This window comes from Seriola lalandi, unplaced genomic scaffold (assembly GCF_002814215.2).
Source record: "Seriola lalandi dorsalis isolate HSWRI2012SDOR001 ecotype SW California unplaced genomic scaffold, Sedor1 jcf7180002054902, whole genome shotgun sequence".
Taxonomy (NCBI): Eukaryota; Metazoa; Chordata; class Actinopteri; order Carangiformes; family Carangidae; genus Seriola; species Seriola lalandi.
Genome location: NW_019525454.1, coordinates 819,104 through 838,731, shown reverse-complemented (window position 1 = coordinate 838,731; position 19,628 = coordinate 819,104). Strand labels below are relative to the sequence as shown.

At 41.0% G+C, this 19,628-nt stretch overlaps 2 protein-coding genes across 2 annotated transcripts in view; one reads left to right on the top strand and one right to left on the bottom strand.

Annotated features, from left to right (window-relative positions):
* The window catches only part of LOC111672846 (uncharacterized), a 14,846-nt gene extending 8,970 nt beyond the window's left edge, over nucleotides 1–5,876 (top strand). The window contains exons 19-22 of the mRNA XM_087169643.1: nucleotides 237–299; nucleotides 2,624–2,686; nucleotides 5,079–5,207; nucleotides 5,404–5,876. Coding sequence (XP_087025769.1) covers nucleotides 237–299; nucleotides 2,624–2,686; nucleotides 5,079–5,207; nucleotides 5,404–5,684 — 536 coding nt within the window. The 3' untranslated portion in view covers nucleotides 5,685–5,876. The remainder of the gene's footprint in view (nucleotides 1–236; nucleotides 300–2,623; nucleotides 2,687–5,078; nucleotides 5,208–5,403) is intronic.
* Nucleotides 5,877–6,655: 779 nt separating this feature from the next.
* The window catches only part of mapkbp1 (mitogen-activated protein kinase binding protein 1), a 39,026-nt gene continuing 26,053 nt past the window's right edge, over nucleotides 6,656–19,628 (bottom strand). Inside the window, exons 18-31 of the mRNA XM_023430382.2 lie at nucleotides 14,886–14,949; nucleotides 14,630–14,758; nucleotides 13,363–13,490; nucleotides 13,228–13,277; nucleotides 12,854–13,006; nucleotides 12,640–12,768; nucleotides 12,140–12,267; nucleotides 11,913–12,040; nucleotides 11,563–11,796; nucleotides 11,406–11,487; nucleotides 10,669–11,129; nucleotides 9,805–10,590; nucleotides 9,219–9,304; nucleotides 6,656–8,486 (exon numbers count right to left, since the gene is read on the bottom strand). Coding sequence (XP_023286150.1) covers nucleotides 8,244–8,486; nucleotides 9,219–9,304; nucleotides 9,805–10,590; nucleotides 10,669–11,129; nucleotides 11,406–11,487; nucleotides 11,563–11,796; nucleotides 11,913–12,040; nucleotides 12,140–12,267; nucleotides 12,640–12,768; nucleotides 12,854–13,006; nucleotides 13,228–13,277; nucleotides 13,363–13,490; nucleotides 14,630–14,758; nucleotides 14,886–14,949 — 2,801 coding nt within the window. The 3' untranslated portion in view covers nucleotides 6,656–8,243. The remainder of the gene's footprint in view (nucleotides 8,487–9,218; nucleotides 9,305–9,804; nucleotides 10,591–10,668; nucleotides 11,130–11,405; nucleotides 11,488–11,562; nucleotides 11,797–11,912; nucleotides 12,041–12,139; nucleotides 12,268–12,639; nucleotides 12,769–12,853; nucleotides 13,007–13,227; nucleotides 13,278–13,362; nucleotides 13,491–14,629; nucleotides 14,759–14,885; nucleotides 14,950–19,628) is intronic.

Here is a 19,628-nt window from a genome sequence, read left to right as displayed (position 1 = left end):
AATAACTCACTCTCATTAACTTTTTAATAGTAATTACATTCCAATTGTAATGCATATTATTACTGTGATATATGTTTATATTTGTCTATGATTGTGTTTTCAGTTCAGTCTGCTCAGCTCTCCCTGATCGGCTCTAGACTGACAGATACCAACAACAACACCACAGGTAGAGTTATATTAACACAGGTGTTGATTCTTGATTATCTGATTTCTCATACTTTCTGTTTTCTCTTCAGAGCTGGAGGTGAGACTGAGAGACAGTGAGAAACAGCTGGAACACCTGGAGACCGAGAACACAGGTAATACTCTAAAGGTTCAACACTGACTTCTCATGTATATTAATGTGTGTGTGAAAAACACAAAAACTGCAAACTGAAACATTTGATGGGTTTTAAAATGAAACTTTCGAGGATCCAACAAGGTTCCCTGAGGAACTCTTTCATTAACATGAATGAACTCTGACCTCTTTCCTGTTCAGAGCTGGAGATCAGACTGAGAGTTGCTGAGAAACAGCTGGAACATCTGGAGACAGAGAACACAGGTAACACTGAAGGTTTTAAATCTGTGATTTTATGTTTTAAAGTTACATTTTTATCCTCTGAACTAATTTAACATCTATTTACCAAAACATGAAATTAAATCAATGTAATTAAAAAAAACAAATGTCCAGTTTTACTTATCTGTAACTACTGTCTGGTAGGTGTGATTGAAATATTCTGTGATGATCATAATTTGAAATTTGTTTGTAATTTATTTCATTGTTTCAGTTCAGTTTGCTCAGTTTTCCCTGATGGAGTCCAGACTGTCAGAAAGCAACAACAACACCACAGGTAGAGTCATATTTACTTTATAATAATAATAATAGTAATAATAATAATAATAATAACAACAACAATAATAATAATGATAATTGTTATTATTATTATTATTGTTATTATTATTATTATTTGTTTCCTCTTCAGAGCTGGAGGTCAGACTGAGAGTTACTGAGAAACAGCTAGAACACCTGGAGACAGAGAACACAGGTAACACTTAAGGTTTTAAATCTGTTAACAAACAAAAGTTAAGTTCAGTGACAGAAAGTCTCTGCTGAGAGTCGAGCTCAGCAGCTGCTCACTGAGCAGACAGGTAATTGACTGTGTGATGAGGCAGAGTAAAGTACACTGAGGTACACACAGGTACACACAGGTAGACACACAAGGTTGAACCTGTTTGCTTCTCAGATCAAACCTCCAGACTGACCAACCTGCAGAGAAAACTCAACTCAACAGAGAGTCTGCTGGCCCAACTGAACACAGGTCAGTACAAACATCTGTTCATTCACACATTCATTAGTTCATCAGTCCGTCCAGATGTTGTGAGTTGACTGTGGTTGTTGACTAGATGGAGACTGTTGTGGAGAAATCCTGCAGAGTTAAACATGAAGAGACAATGATCATAATCAGATTGAACTCCTCAGTAAACCTGCTGACTCTCATACTTCCTGTTTCCTGTTCAGAGCTGGAGGTCAGACTGAGAGTCAGTGAGAAACAGCTGGAACACCTGGTGAAAGAGAACACAGGTATCACTGACAGTTTTAAATCTGTGATTTTATGTTTTAAAGTTACATTTTTATCCTTTGCACTAATTTGGTGTCTGCCTGGTAGGTGTGATTAAAATATTCTGTGACAATCATAGTTTAAAGTTTTATTGTAATTTATTTTGTTGTTTCAGTTCAGTCTGCTCAGTTTTCCCTGATGGAGTCCAGACTGTCAGAAAGCAAAAACAACACCACAGGTAGAGTCATATTTATTTTTGAACAGTGATTTTTCAGACTGAAACTCTGGAGGATCCAACAAGGTTCCCTGAGGAACTCCTTCATTAACATGAATGAACTCTGAAATGTTTCCACTTCAGAGGTGGAGTTCAGACTGAGAGTCACTGAGAAACAGCTGGAACACCTGGAGACAGAAAACACAGGTAACACTGAAGGTTTAAAATTCACCCTGGCTGGGATGCCCAGGTGGCTCACCTGGTGGAGCACATACCATTAAGGCTCAGTCCTCACCACAGCAGCCCAGGTTCAAATCCGACCTGTGGCCTTTTCATGCATGTCAACAATAGCATGTTCCTGCAGCACTGGAGGCTGAATCAGTACATGTGTAATCACATGTCAATAATCAAATATTATTCCTGAAGTGTTTTGGACTGTGGTGAAGTTAATTTGTTTATTTATTTTTAGTTCAGTTTTCCCTGATGGAGTCCAGACTGATGGACACCAACAACAACACCACAGGTGAGTCATATTTCCTTTATTATTATTATTATTATTATTATTATTATTATTATTATTATTATTATTATTATTATTATTATTATTATTATTATTATTGTTATTGTTATTGTTATGTGTTGTTTACCTGGTTGATCTGTTTGAGTGTAAATAAATAAATCTAATTGTTGTGTATCAGCTCTGGATGTCAGACTGAGATCCACTGAGACACATCTGGAACAGCTGGAGACTCACACTGCAGGTGACATCATCTACTCTTATTAATGATCAAAAATGAATTTGGCTTAATTATAACTTTTTTTAGCACAATATTAAAGGAGATAATATCAACATGAATCATTTCCTGTTCAGGTCTGGAGGTGAGACTGAGAGTCAGTGAGAAACAGCTGGAACACCTGGAGACAGAGAACACAGGTATGTTTCTGACTAAGTCACTGCCTTACTTGTTGTGACGTGTAAAAAGACACCAGAGAGGATCATGGGGAATCGCTCTCAACATTTCAGACTCTGACAGAGTTAAAAATCCCTGAACACCAACTATCACAGAATTATGTTTATCTTGTGATGGAAGAGAAAATGTATTTAAAAGAAGATTCAGTTTTAAATGATTTACATGACTTTTCTGTCGACAGTCAAACATGAGATCTAAACTTTAATGTGTTAACTGCTGATCTCAGAGCAGGGAGCGGAGCTGTCAGCTGTGACGCTCAGACTGAACCACACTGAGGAGCAGCTGGACGAGCTGACGACACAACACACAGGTGACCTGAGCTGGATCACGTATGTTCTCTAAGATCACGTCCTGTTTGTAACGTGTTGTTCTGGGTGTTTTCAGTCAGAGCTGCTGAGCTGGCGTCAGTTAGTGACAGAGTGACGACAGCTCAGAGAGACACTCAAGGTAACGTCACGTCTTTGTTTTTATATATTTCTATGCTACTTGTTCATAATATAAATGAAAGATCCTACATCAGAGTTACTTCCTGTCAGTGCTGCAGGTCCGGCTGACAGCTGCTGAGGCCGACGCGAACCAGCTGAAGATGAAGAGCGAAGGTAAACTCAGAATCACAACCGTCTCATTTCATTATGTCTCTGCACCGGCGACAATCAGAGACGGAGACATTTTGTTTTCAGGTTGTCCGTCTCGTTCTCCTGGACACGATATCTCAGTAACACCTTGACGGAACTTCTTCGAATTTGGTAAAAACATTCACCTGGACTCAAGGATGAACTGATTAGTCTTTGGTGGTCAAAGGTCAAAGGTCTTGAACACGGTGATATGTTCATGACAAGTGTTTAATAGTTTATATGACTCTGGATAAATAGGGACGTAACCTGGAACTAGTCTAAGTGGCGGAGGGATACAACCAGGAGGAGGTGATTGTAGTTTCATGAGCAGGTCCCTGTTTGTCTGGTGCATGAGGACACGATTCAGTCCTACCACTTCTGTCTCGCTCTTCCAGTGAACAGCAGGTGGCAGTAAAACGCCATGATAGGCTGCAGTGCTCTAATAAAGGTAGAGAAGAAGAAGGAGAGCGCTGATGAGTAAACAATGCTGGATTTGAAATGTGTTGTGAAATGTTAAGATATTATTGTTATTTCGTAGTGTGACCTGTGTTCTCTGTCTCCTCTGTGCAGCTCAGTCTGCTCTGCTGACAGAAACCAGCTCCAGACTGGACACTGCTGAGAGCCGGAGCACAGGTGAGTCCTCACCTGGACACACTCACTGTCTCCTACCTGAGTCCTCTGAGCCACACAGCTCCGGTGTTTCCAGCGTTCCCACACACACCGTCCTGCTGCCCCGAGCTCTCACTACAGCGCCAAACGTGGATTAATCCGCCACTGAAAATAGTCCCCAACATATGCACCGTTCCCTCCTGTTGGTTTGGTAGAAACTACAGCGAGCAGCTGTTTGAGTCTGTGGGAAACACAGAGAAACCCAACACAGCTCCTCGTGTTATTTCCTGTCTCCTCTTTAGAGCTGGAGGTGAGACTGAGAGTTGGTGAGAAACAGCTGGAACACCTGGACACAGAGAGCACAGGTAACACTGAAGGGTTAACACTGACTGCAGATGAATATTCACTGAACTAAAACAGCTGACTGTGTTTCTGATGCGCAGGTTTGAGCCTCAGACTGAATGTGACTGACGATCGTCTGCAGCAGATCATAAACTCAAACTCAGGTTTGAACTTCACTCAGTGTTTTTACACACACACACACACACACAGATGTAAGTGGAGTTAGTGTCGTGTACAACTGTCTGTCCCTGAACACCAACTACCACAGAATTATGTTTATTTTGAGATGAAAGAGAAAATTTATTTTAAAAAAGACTTTATTTCAAAGGATTTTTGTGCCTTGATTGTTTTTTCTCACACCAGTCAAGTTGTTCACATCATCACAGGTTTTACTTTTTCTACATTAAAGGCCGTTTAATTGAGATAAAGACGAGGTTTGATGTTCAGGGCGATTGACAGGAGGACCTGCTGAAAGTCACTGTTATAAGTTACTGCTGTCGACATGACAGATGTTTATATGTAGAAACCTGGTAACTGTCAGTTTAACAGCTGATTTTAACACTGAACCTCAGTGAAAACACAATGAAAAAAAAACGAATTGGTCAAAGAGAAAATTTTTCCAGTGATGAACCACAATGCCGGGTTCGTTATTGTAATACTCTTTTCCACTTGTCCCTCAGGGCTTCCGTAGTTCTGTCTCAGCAAAGAAAAACTGAGTTCCTGATGTGATCTGACATATTTACAGGATGATGACGTAATGTGAAGAAAAACCTGTTTTGTTTTCTTCCAGATGAGCTGAAGGTGGCGTTTTCAGCCGGTCTGACTGATTCAGGGTCAGTTGGACCGTTCGATGAGGAGACGACTCTGATCTTCTCTAAAACCATCAGCAACGTGGGTCGAGCCTACAACCAGACTGCAGGTACACGACATCACACTGCTGCTTTAATCTACAACATAATCAACCACAAGTCTCTGAATGTCAGATTAAAGGGCCAGTCATCACTTTGTTAGCAACCACAGGTCAACGCTGCGGTCGAACTTCAGAATCAGAATGTTTCTGGTGACCTGCTCCTTTAACAAAGAAACTAAATGGTTGTGGTGTTTTTATCCCTCAGGTGTGTTCACAGCTCCTGTCAGAGGCGTTTACTTCTTCTGCTTCACGGCTGCAGATTACCTGAAGGGCTACATGGGCCTTTACCTGTACAGGAACGACCAGCCAGTCATTTTCAACCTTGAGCTCAACGACCACGGCGGCTACGCTTCCACGTCCAATAGCGTGGCTCTGCAGCTGGAGGAGGGCGACAGAGTCCGCCTCAGTCTGCCGGCCAGCTACCGGCTCTACGACGACTCCCGGAACTTCAGCCTCTTCTCTGGATTCCTGCTGTTCCCGCTCTGACGGTCCCAGGATCAGGGTACGAGTGAGACGTCACACTGGAATATAAAGGCTGGACTTTTGTTTTGGTAGGGTGGGTGATTTCCTGTGGCTACAGCCAGAATGAATAGAGAAAATAATGATGTGATGTTGCATCTATGAAGCTGATGAACTATAATAATAAAGCTTCTGTTTGAGATCTGAGTCTGAACTGAACCAAGAGGATCAATAATAATAATAATAATAAATTACTAAAAACATTTCCAAAACATCAGAGCTCATATTTCAGCATCAGGTCGAGCAGCGGCAACAAAGAACAAGTCAAACAATAAAGGTTCAGCTTCATTCTTGACTCCGGAAACAGCAGCAATATCATGTCCATTTAGTAGCTTTTCTGGAGCTTTCGGTCGTCTCATCAGCGAAGGGAGAAACATTCAGATTAAAATGTTCTGATACATTTATGTAGAAATATTCAGTGACACGTGAAAGTTGAGTATTTAAAATGCTGCTTTGGAAAAATCAAAGTCTGTGACTGAGACAAAGTCCAGGCCATAAATATTTGGACACTTCAGCACATTCAGTTTGAACTGAAGGGATGGATCCTCAGCTTTAATCTGATATAATATTTCACTACAGCTGTTTCCACAACAGCTGATCACTGTTTACACTCCCATCAGATCAGCTGATCAATCAGAGACACACATGTTGAGGAGGTAAAAAGTGCCTGTGCTCCTCCTCTCCTCATTTCAGTGAGCAGAATGTCCTCGATGGTGATGATGATGATGATGATGATGATGATGGTGGTGGTGCTCACAGGCCGGAGGAGGAGCAGCCTGCACCTTTTGCGGTCAGCTGAGTAGAAATGAACAGAAGAAGAAAGACCGTCATAATGTTCACGTCCAACATTTATTCTTAAAGGTGTAAAAGAAAAAGCTGATGATGTCACACGGACGACCAATCAGCTTCAAGCTCTCATTAAAAACACCACATCAAAAGAAGTTTCAAATGTTTATTAAATTTAGACAAAAACATGAAAATATTTCAAACTGAACGTTGACCTGTGTGTTTGTTTGTTTAAAGTCAGAGAAACAACAAACTGTTAGAAACGATCTGATCCCAGATTTAAACCCAACAAAGTGTTTGTCTAAGAACAATTATAAAAACATTACATCCTCCATTAATGTTAGAAATAAGACTAAAAAGTTGCTGTCAGTTCCAGGTGAGACAGTGAGTCAGTGTGACGACAGGTGAAGCTCCAACCAGTCACTGTTTTTAAAGATGGCCGACGTCTCCTCCTCCTCCCGCTGTACCAACTTCCTGGATAAGAGAGCTGGGCTGTAGTGATCAGGGGGTGGAGCCACAGCATCGAGGTCCCGCCCATACACCTGCTTGACCCAATCGTGAGTCAATCACAGCTGTCAATCATGATGATGTCACGCCCCCCTCGTATAGCATCAAATAACTAATTAAAACCAAACTTACGTGAATGACCTTTCTTTCACGTGCACTTTGATTTTTTTAGTTTGGCTCGTGCGCCAACATGGAGGGGGCGGAGTTTATGACCCATACTGCCGGCAGACACCAGGGGGCGATGTTTTGGCTTCACCTTTGGGAGCTGTGACGTCGGCCATCTTTACACACAGTCACTGTTCAGGACGTCAGAAACACGAGGAACAAACGTTCTGCTGCTCGTCTCCAACGTTTACATCAAACAGAACAATAAAGTTTGTTCAAACCAAACAGTGACAGGAAGTCTCGTATTGCTGTTTGCTGCTTTAAAAAGTCTCTTCTCTACAGTCTAACATGAACCTATCTACAACGATCATCAATAATCAATAACCCAAACGAGCCTTCAGATTGACGGGACACTGAAGCTGCCGTTCACTCGTTGCGATTCCCTCCGAACAAACGGCGGGAACTTTAGGGAATGAAAATGGAGCCGAAGGAGTCAGAACATCCTCGTAGTTCAGTCTGAGAAATGTCTCTAAAAATAACTGAGCTCCTGAACGTCTCAGCATCGTTTTACAAAACTGTCACCCGTCGTCTTCTCGGCGCACGAGAAAGACTTGCATAAGAATAAAAAAAGAATAAAAATTCAGACAAAATCAAAATGGCTTCAGATCCCTCGTCTGTGAAGACGAGAGGGAGGAAAGAGAAAGAGGAGGAAGGAGAGGAATCAGGAAGGTGAGGAAGAGAAGAAAGAGGATGAAGAGCTGCGTGGCAAAGAGAGGAGGAGAAAGAGGAGACACCAGTTCAGTGTGAGTTCAGTCAGTTTCTCCTCCTGAATAAAGTTTATCTAATTTCTGAGACAGTCGCTGTTACCTTAGCAACATCATTAAAAACCTAACAAACAGCTGTTTTATCACATGTTAGTCACATAGACTCAGTCAAGTTTCTTTTTCTCCCATTGTCCCTGAATGCAGCGCAGCATAAACTGACTCGTTATAACAGTCAGTGAAACTGGTGATTAGCTGCTGCTGCTGGAGGAGGAGATGAGGAGGAGGAGGAGGAGGAGGAGGAGGAGCTGAGGAGGAGGAGGAGGAGATGAGGAGGAGGAGGAGGAGGAGGAGGAGGAGGAGTGGGTCAGTATGTGGAGGTGTTGATCCTCCTGTGTACGGCCTGCAGCAGAAGCAGAGAATACTCCTCCAGCAGAGCCGCTGTCTTCACCTCCCCCACTCCTCCCAGCCCCCCCTCCACTCCCAGCATGCTCGGTGCACTGAGTGGCAGGGAGTCTAGCTCCGCCCTCATGGCCTGGAAGGCCTCTGATAGGAGGATGGCCATCTGACGCTGGTCTGGGGCGGGGTCATCGGTGGAGGAGCTGCTCACCTGTAGGAGGAAGAGAGAGAGGTGAGACCAGACTGAAGGTAAGACACACTGCTCCTTCAGGCTCCTTCAGGTTCCTTCAGGTTCCCTTGGGCTCCTTTAAGTTCCTTCAGGTTCCTTCAGGCTCCCTCGGGTTCCTTCAGGTTCCTTCGGGCTCCTTCAGGTTCCTTCAGGTTCCTTCAGGTTCCTTCAGGTTCCTTCAGGTTCCCTTGGGCTCCTTTAAGTTCCTTCAGGTTCCTTCAGGCTCCCTCGGGTTCCTTCAGGTTCCTTCGGGCTCCTTCAGGTTCCCTTGGGCTCCTTTAAGTTCCTTCAGGTTCCTTCAGGCTCCCTCAGGTTCCTTCGGGTTCCTTCAGTTCCTTCAGGTTCCCTCAGGTTTCTTCAGGCTCCTTCGGGTTCCTTCGGGTTCCTTCAGGCTCCCTCAGGCTCCTTCGGGTTCCTTTAGGTTCCCTGAGGTTCCTTCAGGTTCCCTCAGGCTCCTTCAGGTTCCTTCAGGTTCCCTCAGGCTCCTTCAGGCCTGAAGGACTTTCAACAGAAACATAGTGATGGATTTATGTTGAGCTGCTGGAACCTGATCCAGGTGAACTGAACACCTGTAACCAGGAGATTCCAGCTGGGAAACGTATTTCTGAAAGCTCTGTTAGACGTGACGTAACAAACATGTGACGCCTCCCATCAGCCAGTCACAATATTTTAACCTTCACATTTTCAGCTGCAATCACACAATGTCCAGCTCACCTTCCTGTACAGGTGTGTGGCTCTCTTAAAGCAGCTCTGCAGCTCATTGGTCAGAGCCATGCAGGTCTCCACACTGACTGGCTGGTCTGCACAGAGAGAGAGAGAGAGAAGCAGAAGGTAAGGTGACTCTATCGATCAGCAAAGAAACAGAAAAAAGACCAGGATGTAGATTCTTCTTCTTCTAACAGCAGCTGTTAAACAGGTTTTATTTTATACTGACAGCTGATTGGCTCCTCTGCCTCCACAAACACTCTATCATTGGTCAAACAGACAAAGCTGCTGGTTTCTGACCCCTCATGAACCAGGACCTGAGGGACCAGAGACCAGTCCAGATGCTGCAGATGTTTCCCTCTGAACACACAGAGCGTCTGACATGATGGAGGGAGTAAAGAAGAAGAGAGGGAACAGAAAAGAAAAGTAGGAGGAGTGAACGTCTCACCCGTCGGTACGGAGCGAGAGGAGGAGGAGTTCAGTGATGAAGAGGAGGGTGAGGAGGAGGGGCAGAGCCAGAGTCCCGGGCCCAGACGGAGAGATGACAGGATGAAGGGATCGAGAGGAGGAGGAGGAGGAGGAGGAGAGTCCAAACCTGCGTCGTCCCTCTGCTCTGCACTTCCACTTGTAGTAGTCGGAGGCTCCTCCTCCTGCTGGGGGGGAGCCAGGGGGGAGACAGAGACCGGAGGAGGCCGAGACGTGGAAGACGAGGAGGAGGAGGAGGAGGAGGAAGATGCGGAGGTGGCAGCGGTCTTGGATGATGGTGAGAAGGAAGCGAGGGAGGGTTTGTCAGGCAGCGGTCTGCTGCTGCCCGGGACCCGAGCCTGGAGACCACGGGGGGGAGGGGCCGTCTGGTTACCATGGTTACCCAGAGAGGAAGTCGAGGAAGAGGCGGCGACAACGGGGACAACTGCAGCATGGGGGGGCGTGGCCAGAGCTGCGTTGGAGGCCACCACGGCAACCAGAGGAGGTGGCGTCTCTTTGATCTGATTGGAGGAGGTAACCACTGCTGATGATGATGTTGATGATGTCACTGCAGGATCCTCTGCAGGTTCGGTGATGTTGAGTCCGTCACCCACGGAGACGGAGCGGGACATCTTGGCCATGGAGCTGGCGGTGGGGCTCATGTAGGAGCGCGGCGCCGACGGCGTCGAGGAGGAGGACGAAGACTTCCTCGGTGTGGTCATAGGCGGAGCGGCGGCCGTTTCCTGCTGCGGGGACCTGGGGGAGGCGGGGCTGGGTCTCTGAGGGGGCGGGGTTGTGGATGAGGGGGGGCGTCTGGGGGAGGAAGGAAGAGTGGTGGGACGCTGAGGGGGGAGGAGCAGCTGAGCGGGGACCTCTCTGGACGGGCGAGAGGGCGACTGGGAGAAAGAGATGTCACCTGAGGGAGAGAGAAGAGGATTATTTAACCGTCAGAGACGAGTCCCGGTTCTGGAGCTCTGGAGGTGTGGAGAGTTACCTGTGTCGCTCAGCAGGCTTTGGACTGACTGCGCCTTCCGGAGTCCAGACGGGTTCAGATGGGCGGCGGCGGCCCGGGCCGTTGGTCCCAGGTTCCTTTTGGACTCCACAGATGTCTGGATCTTCTTCTTCAGCGGGGAGGGCCGCTGGGCCTGTAGAGCCAAGGAGCTCTCGTCCTCCTGAACCGAGCTCTGGAGCTGATCGTCATCCTGCTGGATCTGGTTCCTGACCTGAGGAGGTTCTGTTTGGTCCTGGTTGGTTCTGTTCTGGTCCTGAAGTGAGGAGGTCTGGTCCTGGTTCTGTTTCTGGGTTTGGTCCTGGTTCCATGATACCCTCCTGTCGTGGCTCCTGTGCTGGTTTTGCTCCATCAGAGGTCGGACCTCAGAGACCAGAGGACGGGCCTTGACCTCCCCTGGTCCTCCTCCCCCGCTGCTCCGGGATGGGAGAGGAATCACAGCTCGACTGAGGAGAAAGAAAGACAAGTTCTGAACCAGGAGGCTCTCAGTCCCGGTCCAGCACCACATTCTGATCAGGACTCGTATGGAGGTCCAGTGATGTCACGGGAAAAGTAATAAAGCAAAAAGTAATACCCAGTAATAAAATTTCCTTCATTTCATAAAGTAAAAGGAATTTATAAATGAACAATGAGAGTTTTATCCTGTTTTTAATTAAAATACTTTTCCTGTGACATCACTGGACATCCACACAGGTGATGGTTGATGAGCGGTGATGTTTTACCTTCCAGCTGAATTCTGGGAGAGGAACCTGGAGGAGATGCTGAGACTCTCACTGGAGCTGTGCGACGCTCTGCTCGGACTCCCTGTCAACACAAGGTCATGTGACTGAGCTGAAACACACCACACGGGTTCAACACCTACAGCTCGACCTGATGTACCTGAGGCCGAGAGGTCGGCCAGCGTGACAAAGTGCTCCTTCAGGAAAGCTTCCTGGTCTGGAGTCGGGGGGACCTGCTGTGACACCGCCACCTCCCCTCCTCCTCCTCCTGCCCCTCCTCCTCCTACATCTCCTCCTCCTCTTCCTCCTCTTCCTCCGTCCTCGTCATCCTCCTCCTCCATCTCTAGCTCAGAGGAGTTTCCATCCACACTGAGAGGCTCAGTGGGCTCTGAGTCTGAGCGACAGAAAGACGAGAGAGAGAGACAGAGAGGTGAGAGACAGACAGGTGAGAGATAGACAGGTGAGTGACAGACACGTGAGTGACAGACAGTCTCTGTGTATCTGTCTCACCGTCTCCTGCAGGTCTGTCTGGACTGGACAGTCTGGAGCTGAATCCCAGTGAGCAGCCGCTGTCTGGACTGGGTTTGTCCTGTCGTCCACCTGCAGTGGCAGGACACGCCTCCTTCACCTGGAACTCACTGACAGCAGGGGGCGGGGTTTAGAAGGGCGGGACAGGTTAACATAGATGTCCCTCACAGTCTTAATAACTTGTGAAACCAGAGGGGAAGCCTTCTTACCTGCCTGCCAGGCTCAGTCTGTCCTCCCATTGGTCAGGATACAGCACTGGATCCTCCCTGTCAGGGCTCTGATTGGACAGCAGGATGAAGTCAGGCCTCTGATTGGTCCTTGCCTCATCGTCCTCCCCCTGGACAGACAGAAATACACACCGTCAACTCAACCAATCTGAATACTGAGGTTTGCTTGTCACCGTGGAAACACATACACACACGTTCAAGTTCACTCACTTGCTTTTTCAGGAGTTCTCAACCATATCTCATGGTGTTCTTCAGCGAACGGAACTATTTGAACTCTTCGTGTCGCTGAGCAGAGACTACCTGTTATCATGTGACTGTTAAGTCATGTGATGACACTCGAGCCAAGTTCCACTCACTGAAGAAGACTTTGAGACACGAGCAAAAGCTCAGGAAAAACCAAGTAAGTGAACTTTGATTTTTATCATAGCTAACCAAAGTGTGTTTCTGTGTGTGTGTGTGCATGTGTGTGTGTGTTCGCTCACCCATGCAGTGGTGACCTGCAGACTGATGGTGCTCCCTAGCTCCTGATTGGTCCTGTGAAGTCCCGCCTCCACAACCTGGCCCCTCCTCCTTGGGCTACAAGGGGTGGGTTTAACATCAAGGGGGCAGATCTGGGGGGGGGGCAAAAATGTAACATTAACACTTTGTTGACATTGTGTTTTTTCTTTATTGCAGTTTGGTTTGTAGCATCCTGACCTCGTCCTGCTCCACCTGCTGCACCTCCCGTCTGTCGGGGCAGTACGAGTCCAGCAGTCTCAGGTCCAACATGGACTTCACCATCAGGACACCGTCGGCGCTGCCCGTCCTCCTGGACCAGCGACGGCGGGGGAGTCGACCTCCCGACGCCTCCTGAGGGAGGGTCAAAGGGAAGCAAATATCCTGAAGAGTTCGAGTCTGATTCTGAAGTTTGAAATATTCAAACTCAAGTTTAAAACATTCACTAAAATAAAACCCGCTGTGCTGATGTTTGCTAGTTCTCACTTTTAGGCCATGAATAATAAAATGTACATTGATCAATAATGTAAATATAATGTAATGTAAATAATAATAAACATTAAATACACAGGCACCTTCCTGCAGCACTGAGAGTCCAGAGAGTTGAACTTCTCATCGCACACGTCTGAGGGAAAGAAAACACATTTTATTTTCATCAGCTGCTGTTTGCTTCTCTGTGTTGGATGTGATGCGTAACCGTAGCAACATACCTGTCTCCTCCTCCAGGCGACCTGCTGTGCCCATATAAGGACATCTGAGCTCCTCTTCCTCCTCCTCTTCCTCCTCTTTGTCGCTGTCAGACGACATGGTGACGACACGAGGAGACTCCGCCTCCCTGCTGCTCAGACACAACAACAACACGGTACACGAGTCACGATACTGTCAGCTGTACTTGATGAAAATATTATTTTGGTCTAATTTGAGATAAAAATACGTATCCATACAGAATGTGACTAAATACAATATAAAAAGAATGTAAATATGTTGATTTTTTCTGACAGAAAACAATAAAAATACAAAATATATAATGTTTAATACAAGACGAAATATAACAGAACATGCTTGACATTTTATTTTAAATTCATTAACTTAATTTAGTTGTGTAATTTTTAAATCAAACACAGTTTTAGCTTAAACCTGATAATGAATTTAAAACAGTGATATTAAGTTTGAAATTTGTGTTTTATTCAACATCTTTTATTATTGTCTTTTTAAAAAGGATAATTTGTTTTAAGCAAAAAAACAAGTTTGTTGTTCTAAGTTTAACTGTTTTTCACCGTATTGCATCTTTTTTTATAACATGTATTGTATTATGATTATTTTTAATAATAGGTTTCTTTATTTGACTGACATTTACCTCTGGTTGTTGTGAGCTTATCTTGTCATTTCTTTAGTAAATGATTTGATTGTGAATAATTATTTATTGTCATTGCTGATATTTTTATTTTTAGAAAATGAAGAAATTCCTCTGTGAGTTTTTCATTGTAACATACAAGTGTGTTTACTGCCCATATTTTTGTTTTTTTGGCAAATGATATTATTGTATTTTAAGAAAAAACTCAAGAACAATAATTTGATGGTTTCATTTTATCTTGTATGTTTTGAGTTTTCTGTCTTCTTTATCTTTCAAAATCTTCTCGTTAATCTCTCAAAACAGAATTTACTGATGTTTTTTATTCTGTTTTTTTCTCTTAAATTAAATATTAATAATTAAAATGTTATTTTTTATGTGTTTTCATTTTCTGACTGTAGCATTACAGTTTATTTCACAATGTTTTTAGGAGTGTTCAGGACTCTTGTGTACTGTATTCAAAATGTGTCAAAAAATAAAAATAAAGTTTTGAACTGCTGATAATAGTTGATGTATTTTATTTTAATTTCATCTCATCTTTAAACGAATAATTACCATCAAATATTGTTAAATGAACGATGACACAAACACATCAGCAGCAGCTGTGAAACAAGCTCAACATTTACCTGAGGTTTACCGCTCTTGGCTGAGGTGCATTCTGGGAACTGTGATTGCTGCTGGGAGGTCTGAGGTCAGCGAGTCGCTGCCTCATCCTGATGGTCAGCTCTGGATTGAGACGCCACACAAAGATACAACTGAAACACACAAACAGACGTGTCATTGATACAGTTAGGAAATATTGATCTGGATGTACATTGATCTACACTGAAAAACAAATGGGAATGTCCTCATGGAGATAAAATGGGTCAACGACAACAGTACCTGTCTCCAGACACTGTGATCAGGTGTCTGCAGTCACTGCTGAACTTCAGACCTGTTACTATCTCTGAGAGACAGAAAGGAAGAGGGGATGTTAGTTTAAAATGATAATTACTCACAGTCCCATCATTACTTAAACAGACATGTATATACATTCAAACCAAGTTATATAAATTTGTTCTTTTCGTTTTTTGGGCAGTTTTTTGCGTTTATGTTGAAAGGGACAGTGAGAGAGTGAAGGGAGGGTGGGAAGAGAGAGAGAGGGGATAATATGCAGGAAAGAGCCCAGGATGGATCCAAACCCCGACCACTGAGTAAAGCCGATACTATGACGTTTTTTGGTATTTTTTTAATGCATACTATGCAATTAGGTTTTTTGATGTTTTTATACCTAACAATACCATACGATACTATGACGTTTTTATACCTTGGTTTACTATGATGTTTTTTGACATTTTTATGACGTATTATACTATTATGTTTTATGCCTTAGAATGGTATGACGTTTTTATGACCTTTTATCCCTTAATATACAATGACGTTTTTTGACATTTTTATGACATACTAAAAAATGAAGTTTTTTTGCCATGCTACACTATTACATTTTTTGTTGTTTTCATGACATACTATTCTATGATGTCTTGCTATTTTTATGCCTTACTTTACTATGACGTTTTGTAACATTTTTGTGACCAACTATACTATAATGTTTTTGTGCCTTACTATACTATGACGCTTTTATGACATACTTTATTATGACGTTTTTTGACCTTTTATGACATACTTTACTATGACGTCTTTTGCTATTTTTATGCCTTACTTTACTATGACATTTTTTAATGTTTTTATAACATACTATACTACGACGTTTTTGTGCCTTACTATACTATGACGTTTTTATGCCATACTATACTATGATGTTTTTTAATGTTTTTATGACATACTATATTATGACGTTTTTATGAAATAATATACGATGACGTTGTTGACCTTTTATGCCATACTATACTATGACGTCTTTTGCTATTTGTATGCCTTACTTTACTATGACATTTTTTTACGTTTTTATAACACACTATACTATGACGTTTTTATGCCATATTATACTGTGACGTTTTTTGACCTTTTATGCCATACTATATTATCAATTTTTTAATGTTTTTACGACATACTATACTATGACATTTTTTGCAGTTTTTATGCCATATTATATTTTGATGTTTTTTGCTGTTTTTATGCCATACTATACTATGACGTTTTATGCCATACTGTACCATGATGTTTTTTGATGTTTTTATGAAATAATATAGAATGACGTTGTTGACCTTTAATGCCATACTATACTATGATGTTTTTTGTCGTTTTTATGACATACTATATTTTGATGTTTCTTGCTGTTTTTATGCCATACTATACTATGACGTTTTTTGTCGTTTTTATGACATACTATATTTTGATGTTTCTTGCTGTTTTTATGCCATACTATACTATGACGTTTTATGCCATACTATACTATGACATTTTTTTATGTTTTTATGCCATACTATACTATGACATTTTTTTGCTGTTTTTATGCCATACTATACTATGACGTTTTTTGTCGTTTTTATGACATACTATATTTTGATGTTTTTTGCTGTTTTTATGCCATACTATACTATGACGTTTTATGCCATGCTGTACCATGATGTTTTTTGCTGTTTTTATGCCATACTATACTATGACGTTTTATGCCATACTATACTATGATGTTTTTTGCTGTTTTTATGCCATACTGTACTATGACATTTTTTGCTGTTTTTATGCCATACTATACTATGACTTTTTTTTGCTGTTTTTATGCCATACTATACTATAACGTTTTTATGCCATACTATACTATGACGTTTTTTGTCGTTTTTATGACATACTATATTTTGATGTTTTTTGCTGTTTTTATGCCATACTGTACCATGATGTTTTTTGCTGTTTTTATGAAATAATATACGATGACGTTGTTGACCTTTTATGCCATACTATACTATGATGTTATTTACTGTTTTTATGCCTTACTTAATTATAACATTTTCATGCCATACTATACTGTGACATTTTTTGACATTTTTATGACATAATATACTATGACCATTTTTTGCTGTTTTTATGCCATACTATACTATGACGTTTTTATGCCATACTGTACCATGATGTTTTTTGCTGTTTTTATGAAATAATATACGATGACGTTGTTGACCTTTTATGCCATACTATACTATGATGTTATTTACTGTTTTTATGCCTTACTTAATTATAACATTTTCATGCAATACTATACTATGACGTTTTATGCCATACTGTACCATGATGTTTTTTGATGTTTTTATGAAATAATATAGAATGACGTTGTTGACCTTTAATGCCATACTATACTATGATGTTTTTTGTCGTTTTTATGACATACTATATTTTGATGTTTCTTGCTGTTTTTATGCCATACTATACTATGACGTTTTTTGTCGTTTTTATGACATACTATATTTTGATGTTTTTTGCTGTTTTTATGCCATACTATACTATGACGTTTTATGCCATACTGTACCATGATGTTTTTTGATGTTTTTATGCCATACTATACTATGACGTTTTATACTGTTTTTATGCCATACTATACTATGACATTTTTTTGCTGTTTTTATGCCATACTATACTATGACGTTTTTTGCTGTTTTAATGCCATACTATACTATGACGTTTTTTTTTGCTGTTTTTATGTGATACTATACTATAACGTTTTTATGCCATACTATACTATGACGTTTTTATGCAATACTATACTATGACATTTTTTGCTGTTTTTATGCCATACTATACTATGACTTTTTTTTGCTGTTTTTATGCCATACTATACTATGACGGTTTTTATGCCATACTATACTATGACGTTTTTTGTCGTTTTTATGACATACTATATTTTGATGTTTTTTTCTGTTTTTATGCCATACTATACTATGACGTTTTTATGCCATACTGTACCATGATGTTTTTTGATGTTTTTATGAAATAATATACGATGACGTTGTTGACCTTTTATGCCATACTATACTATGATGTTATTTACTGTTTTTATGCCTTACTTTATTATAACGTTTTCATGCCATACTATACTATGACATTTTTTGACATTTTTATGACCTACTATACTATGACTTTTTGTTACTTTTTTATGACCATACTATACTAGTGTTTTTGTGCCTTTACTATTATTATGACGTTTTTATGCAATACTATACTATGACGTTTTTTGCTGTTTTTATGCCATACTGTACTATGACATTTTTTTGCTGTTTTTATGCCATATTATACTATGACGTTTTTATGCAATACTATACTATGACGTTTTTTGTCGTTTTTATGACATACTATATTTTGATGTTTTTTGCTGTTTTTATGCCATACTATACTATGACTTCTTTTGGTGTTTTTACGACATACTATACTATGACGTTTTATGCCATACTGTACCATGATGTTTTTTGATGTTTTTATGAAATAATATACGATGACGTTGATGACCTTTTATGCCATACTATACTATGATGTCTTTTACTGTTTTTATGCCTTACTTTATTATTACGTTTTCATGCCATACTATACTATGACATTTTTTGACATTTTTATGACATACTATACTATGACGTTTTTATGCAATACTATACTATGACATTTTTTGCTGTTTTTATGCCATACTATACTATGACGTTTTTATGCAATACTATACTATGACATTTTTTGCTGTTTTTATGCCATACTGTACTATGACATTTTTTGCTGTTTTTATGCAATACTATACTATGACGTTTTTTTGCTGTTTTTATGCCATATTATACTATGATGTTTTTATGCCATACTATACTATGACGTTTTTTGTCGTTTTTATGACATACTATATTTTGATGTTTTTTGCTGTTTTTATGCCATACTATACAATGACGTTTTATACTGCTTTTATGCCATACTATACTATGACATTTTTATGCTGTTTTTATGCCATACTATACTATGACGTTTTTATCATCTTTTTATGCCATACTATACTATGACATTTTATGTTTTTATGCAATACTATACTATGACATTTTTATGCTGTTTTTATGCCATACTATACTATGACGTTTTTATGCAATACTATACTATGACATTTTTTATGTTTTTATGCCATACTATACTATGACGTTTTTTGCTGTTTTTATGCAATACTATACTATGACGTTTTTTTGCTGTTTTTATGCCATATTATACTATGATGTTTTTATGCCATACTATACTATGACGTTTTTTGTCGTTTTTATGACATACTATATTTTGATGTTTTTTGCTGTTTTTATGCCATACTATACAATGACGTTTTATACTGCTTTTATGCCATACTATACTATGACATTTTTTTATGTTTTTATGCCATACTATACTATGACGGTTTTTATGCCATACTATACTATGACGTTTTTATGCAATACTATACTATGACATTTTTTTATGTTTTAATGCCATACTATACTATGACTTTTTTTTGCTGTTTTTATGTGATACTATACTATGACGTTTTTATGCCATACTATACTATGACGTTTTTATGCCTTACTATACTATGACGTTTTGTAACATTTTTATGACCAACTATACTAGTGTTTTTGTGCCTTACTTTATTATAACGTTTTCATGCCATACTATACTATGATGTTTTTTGTCGTTTTTATGACATACTAT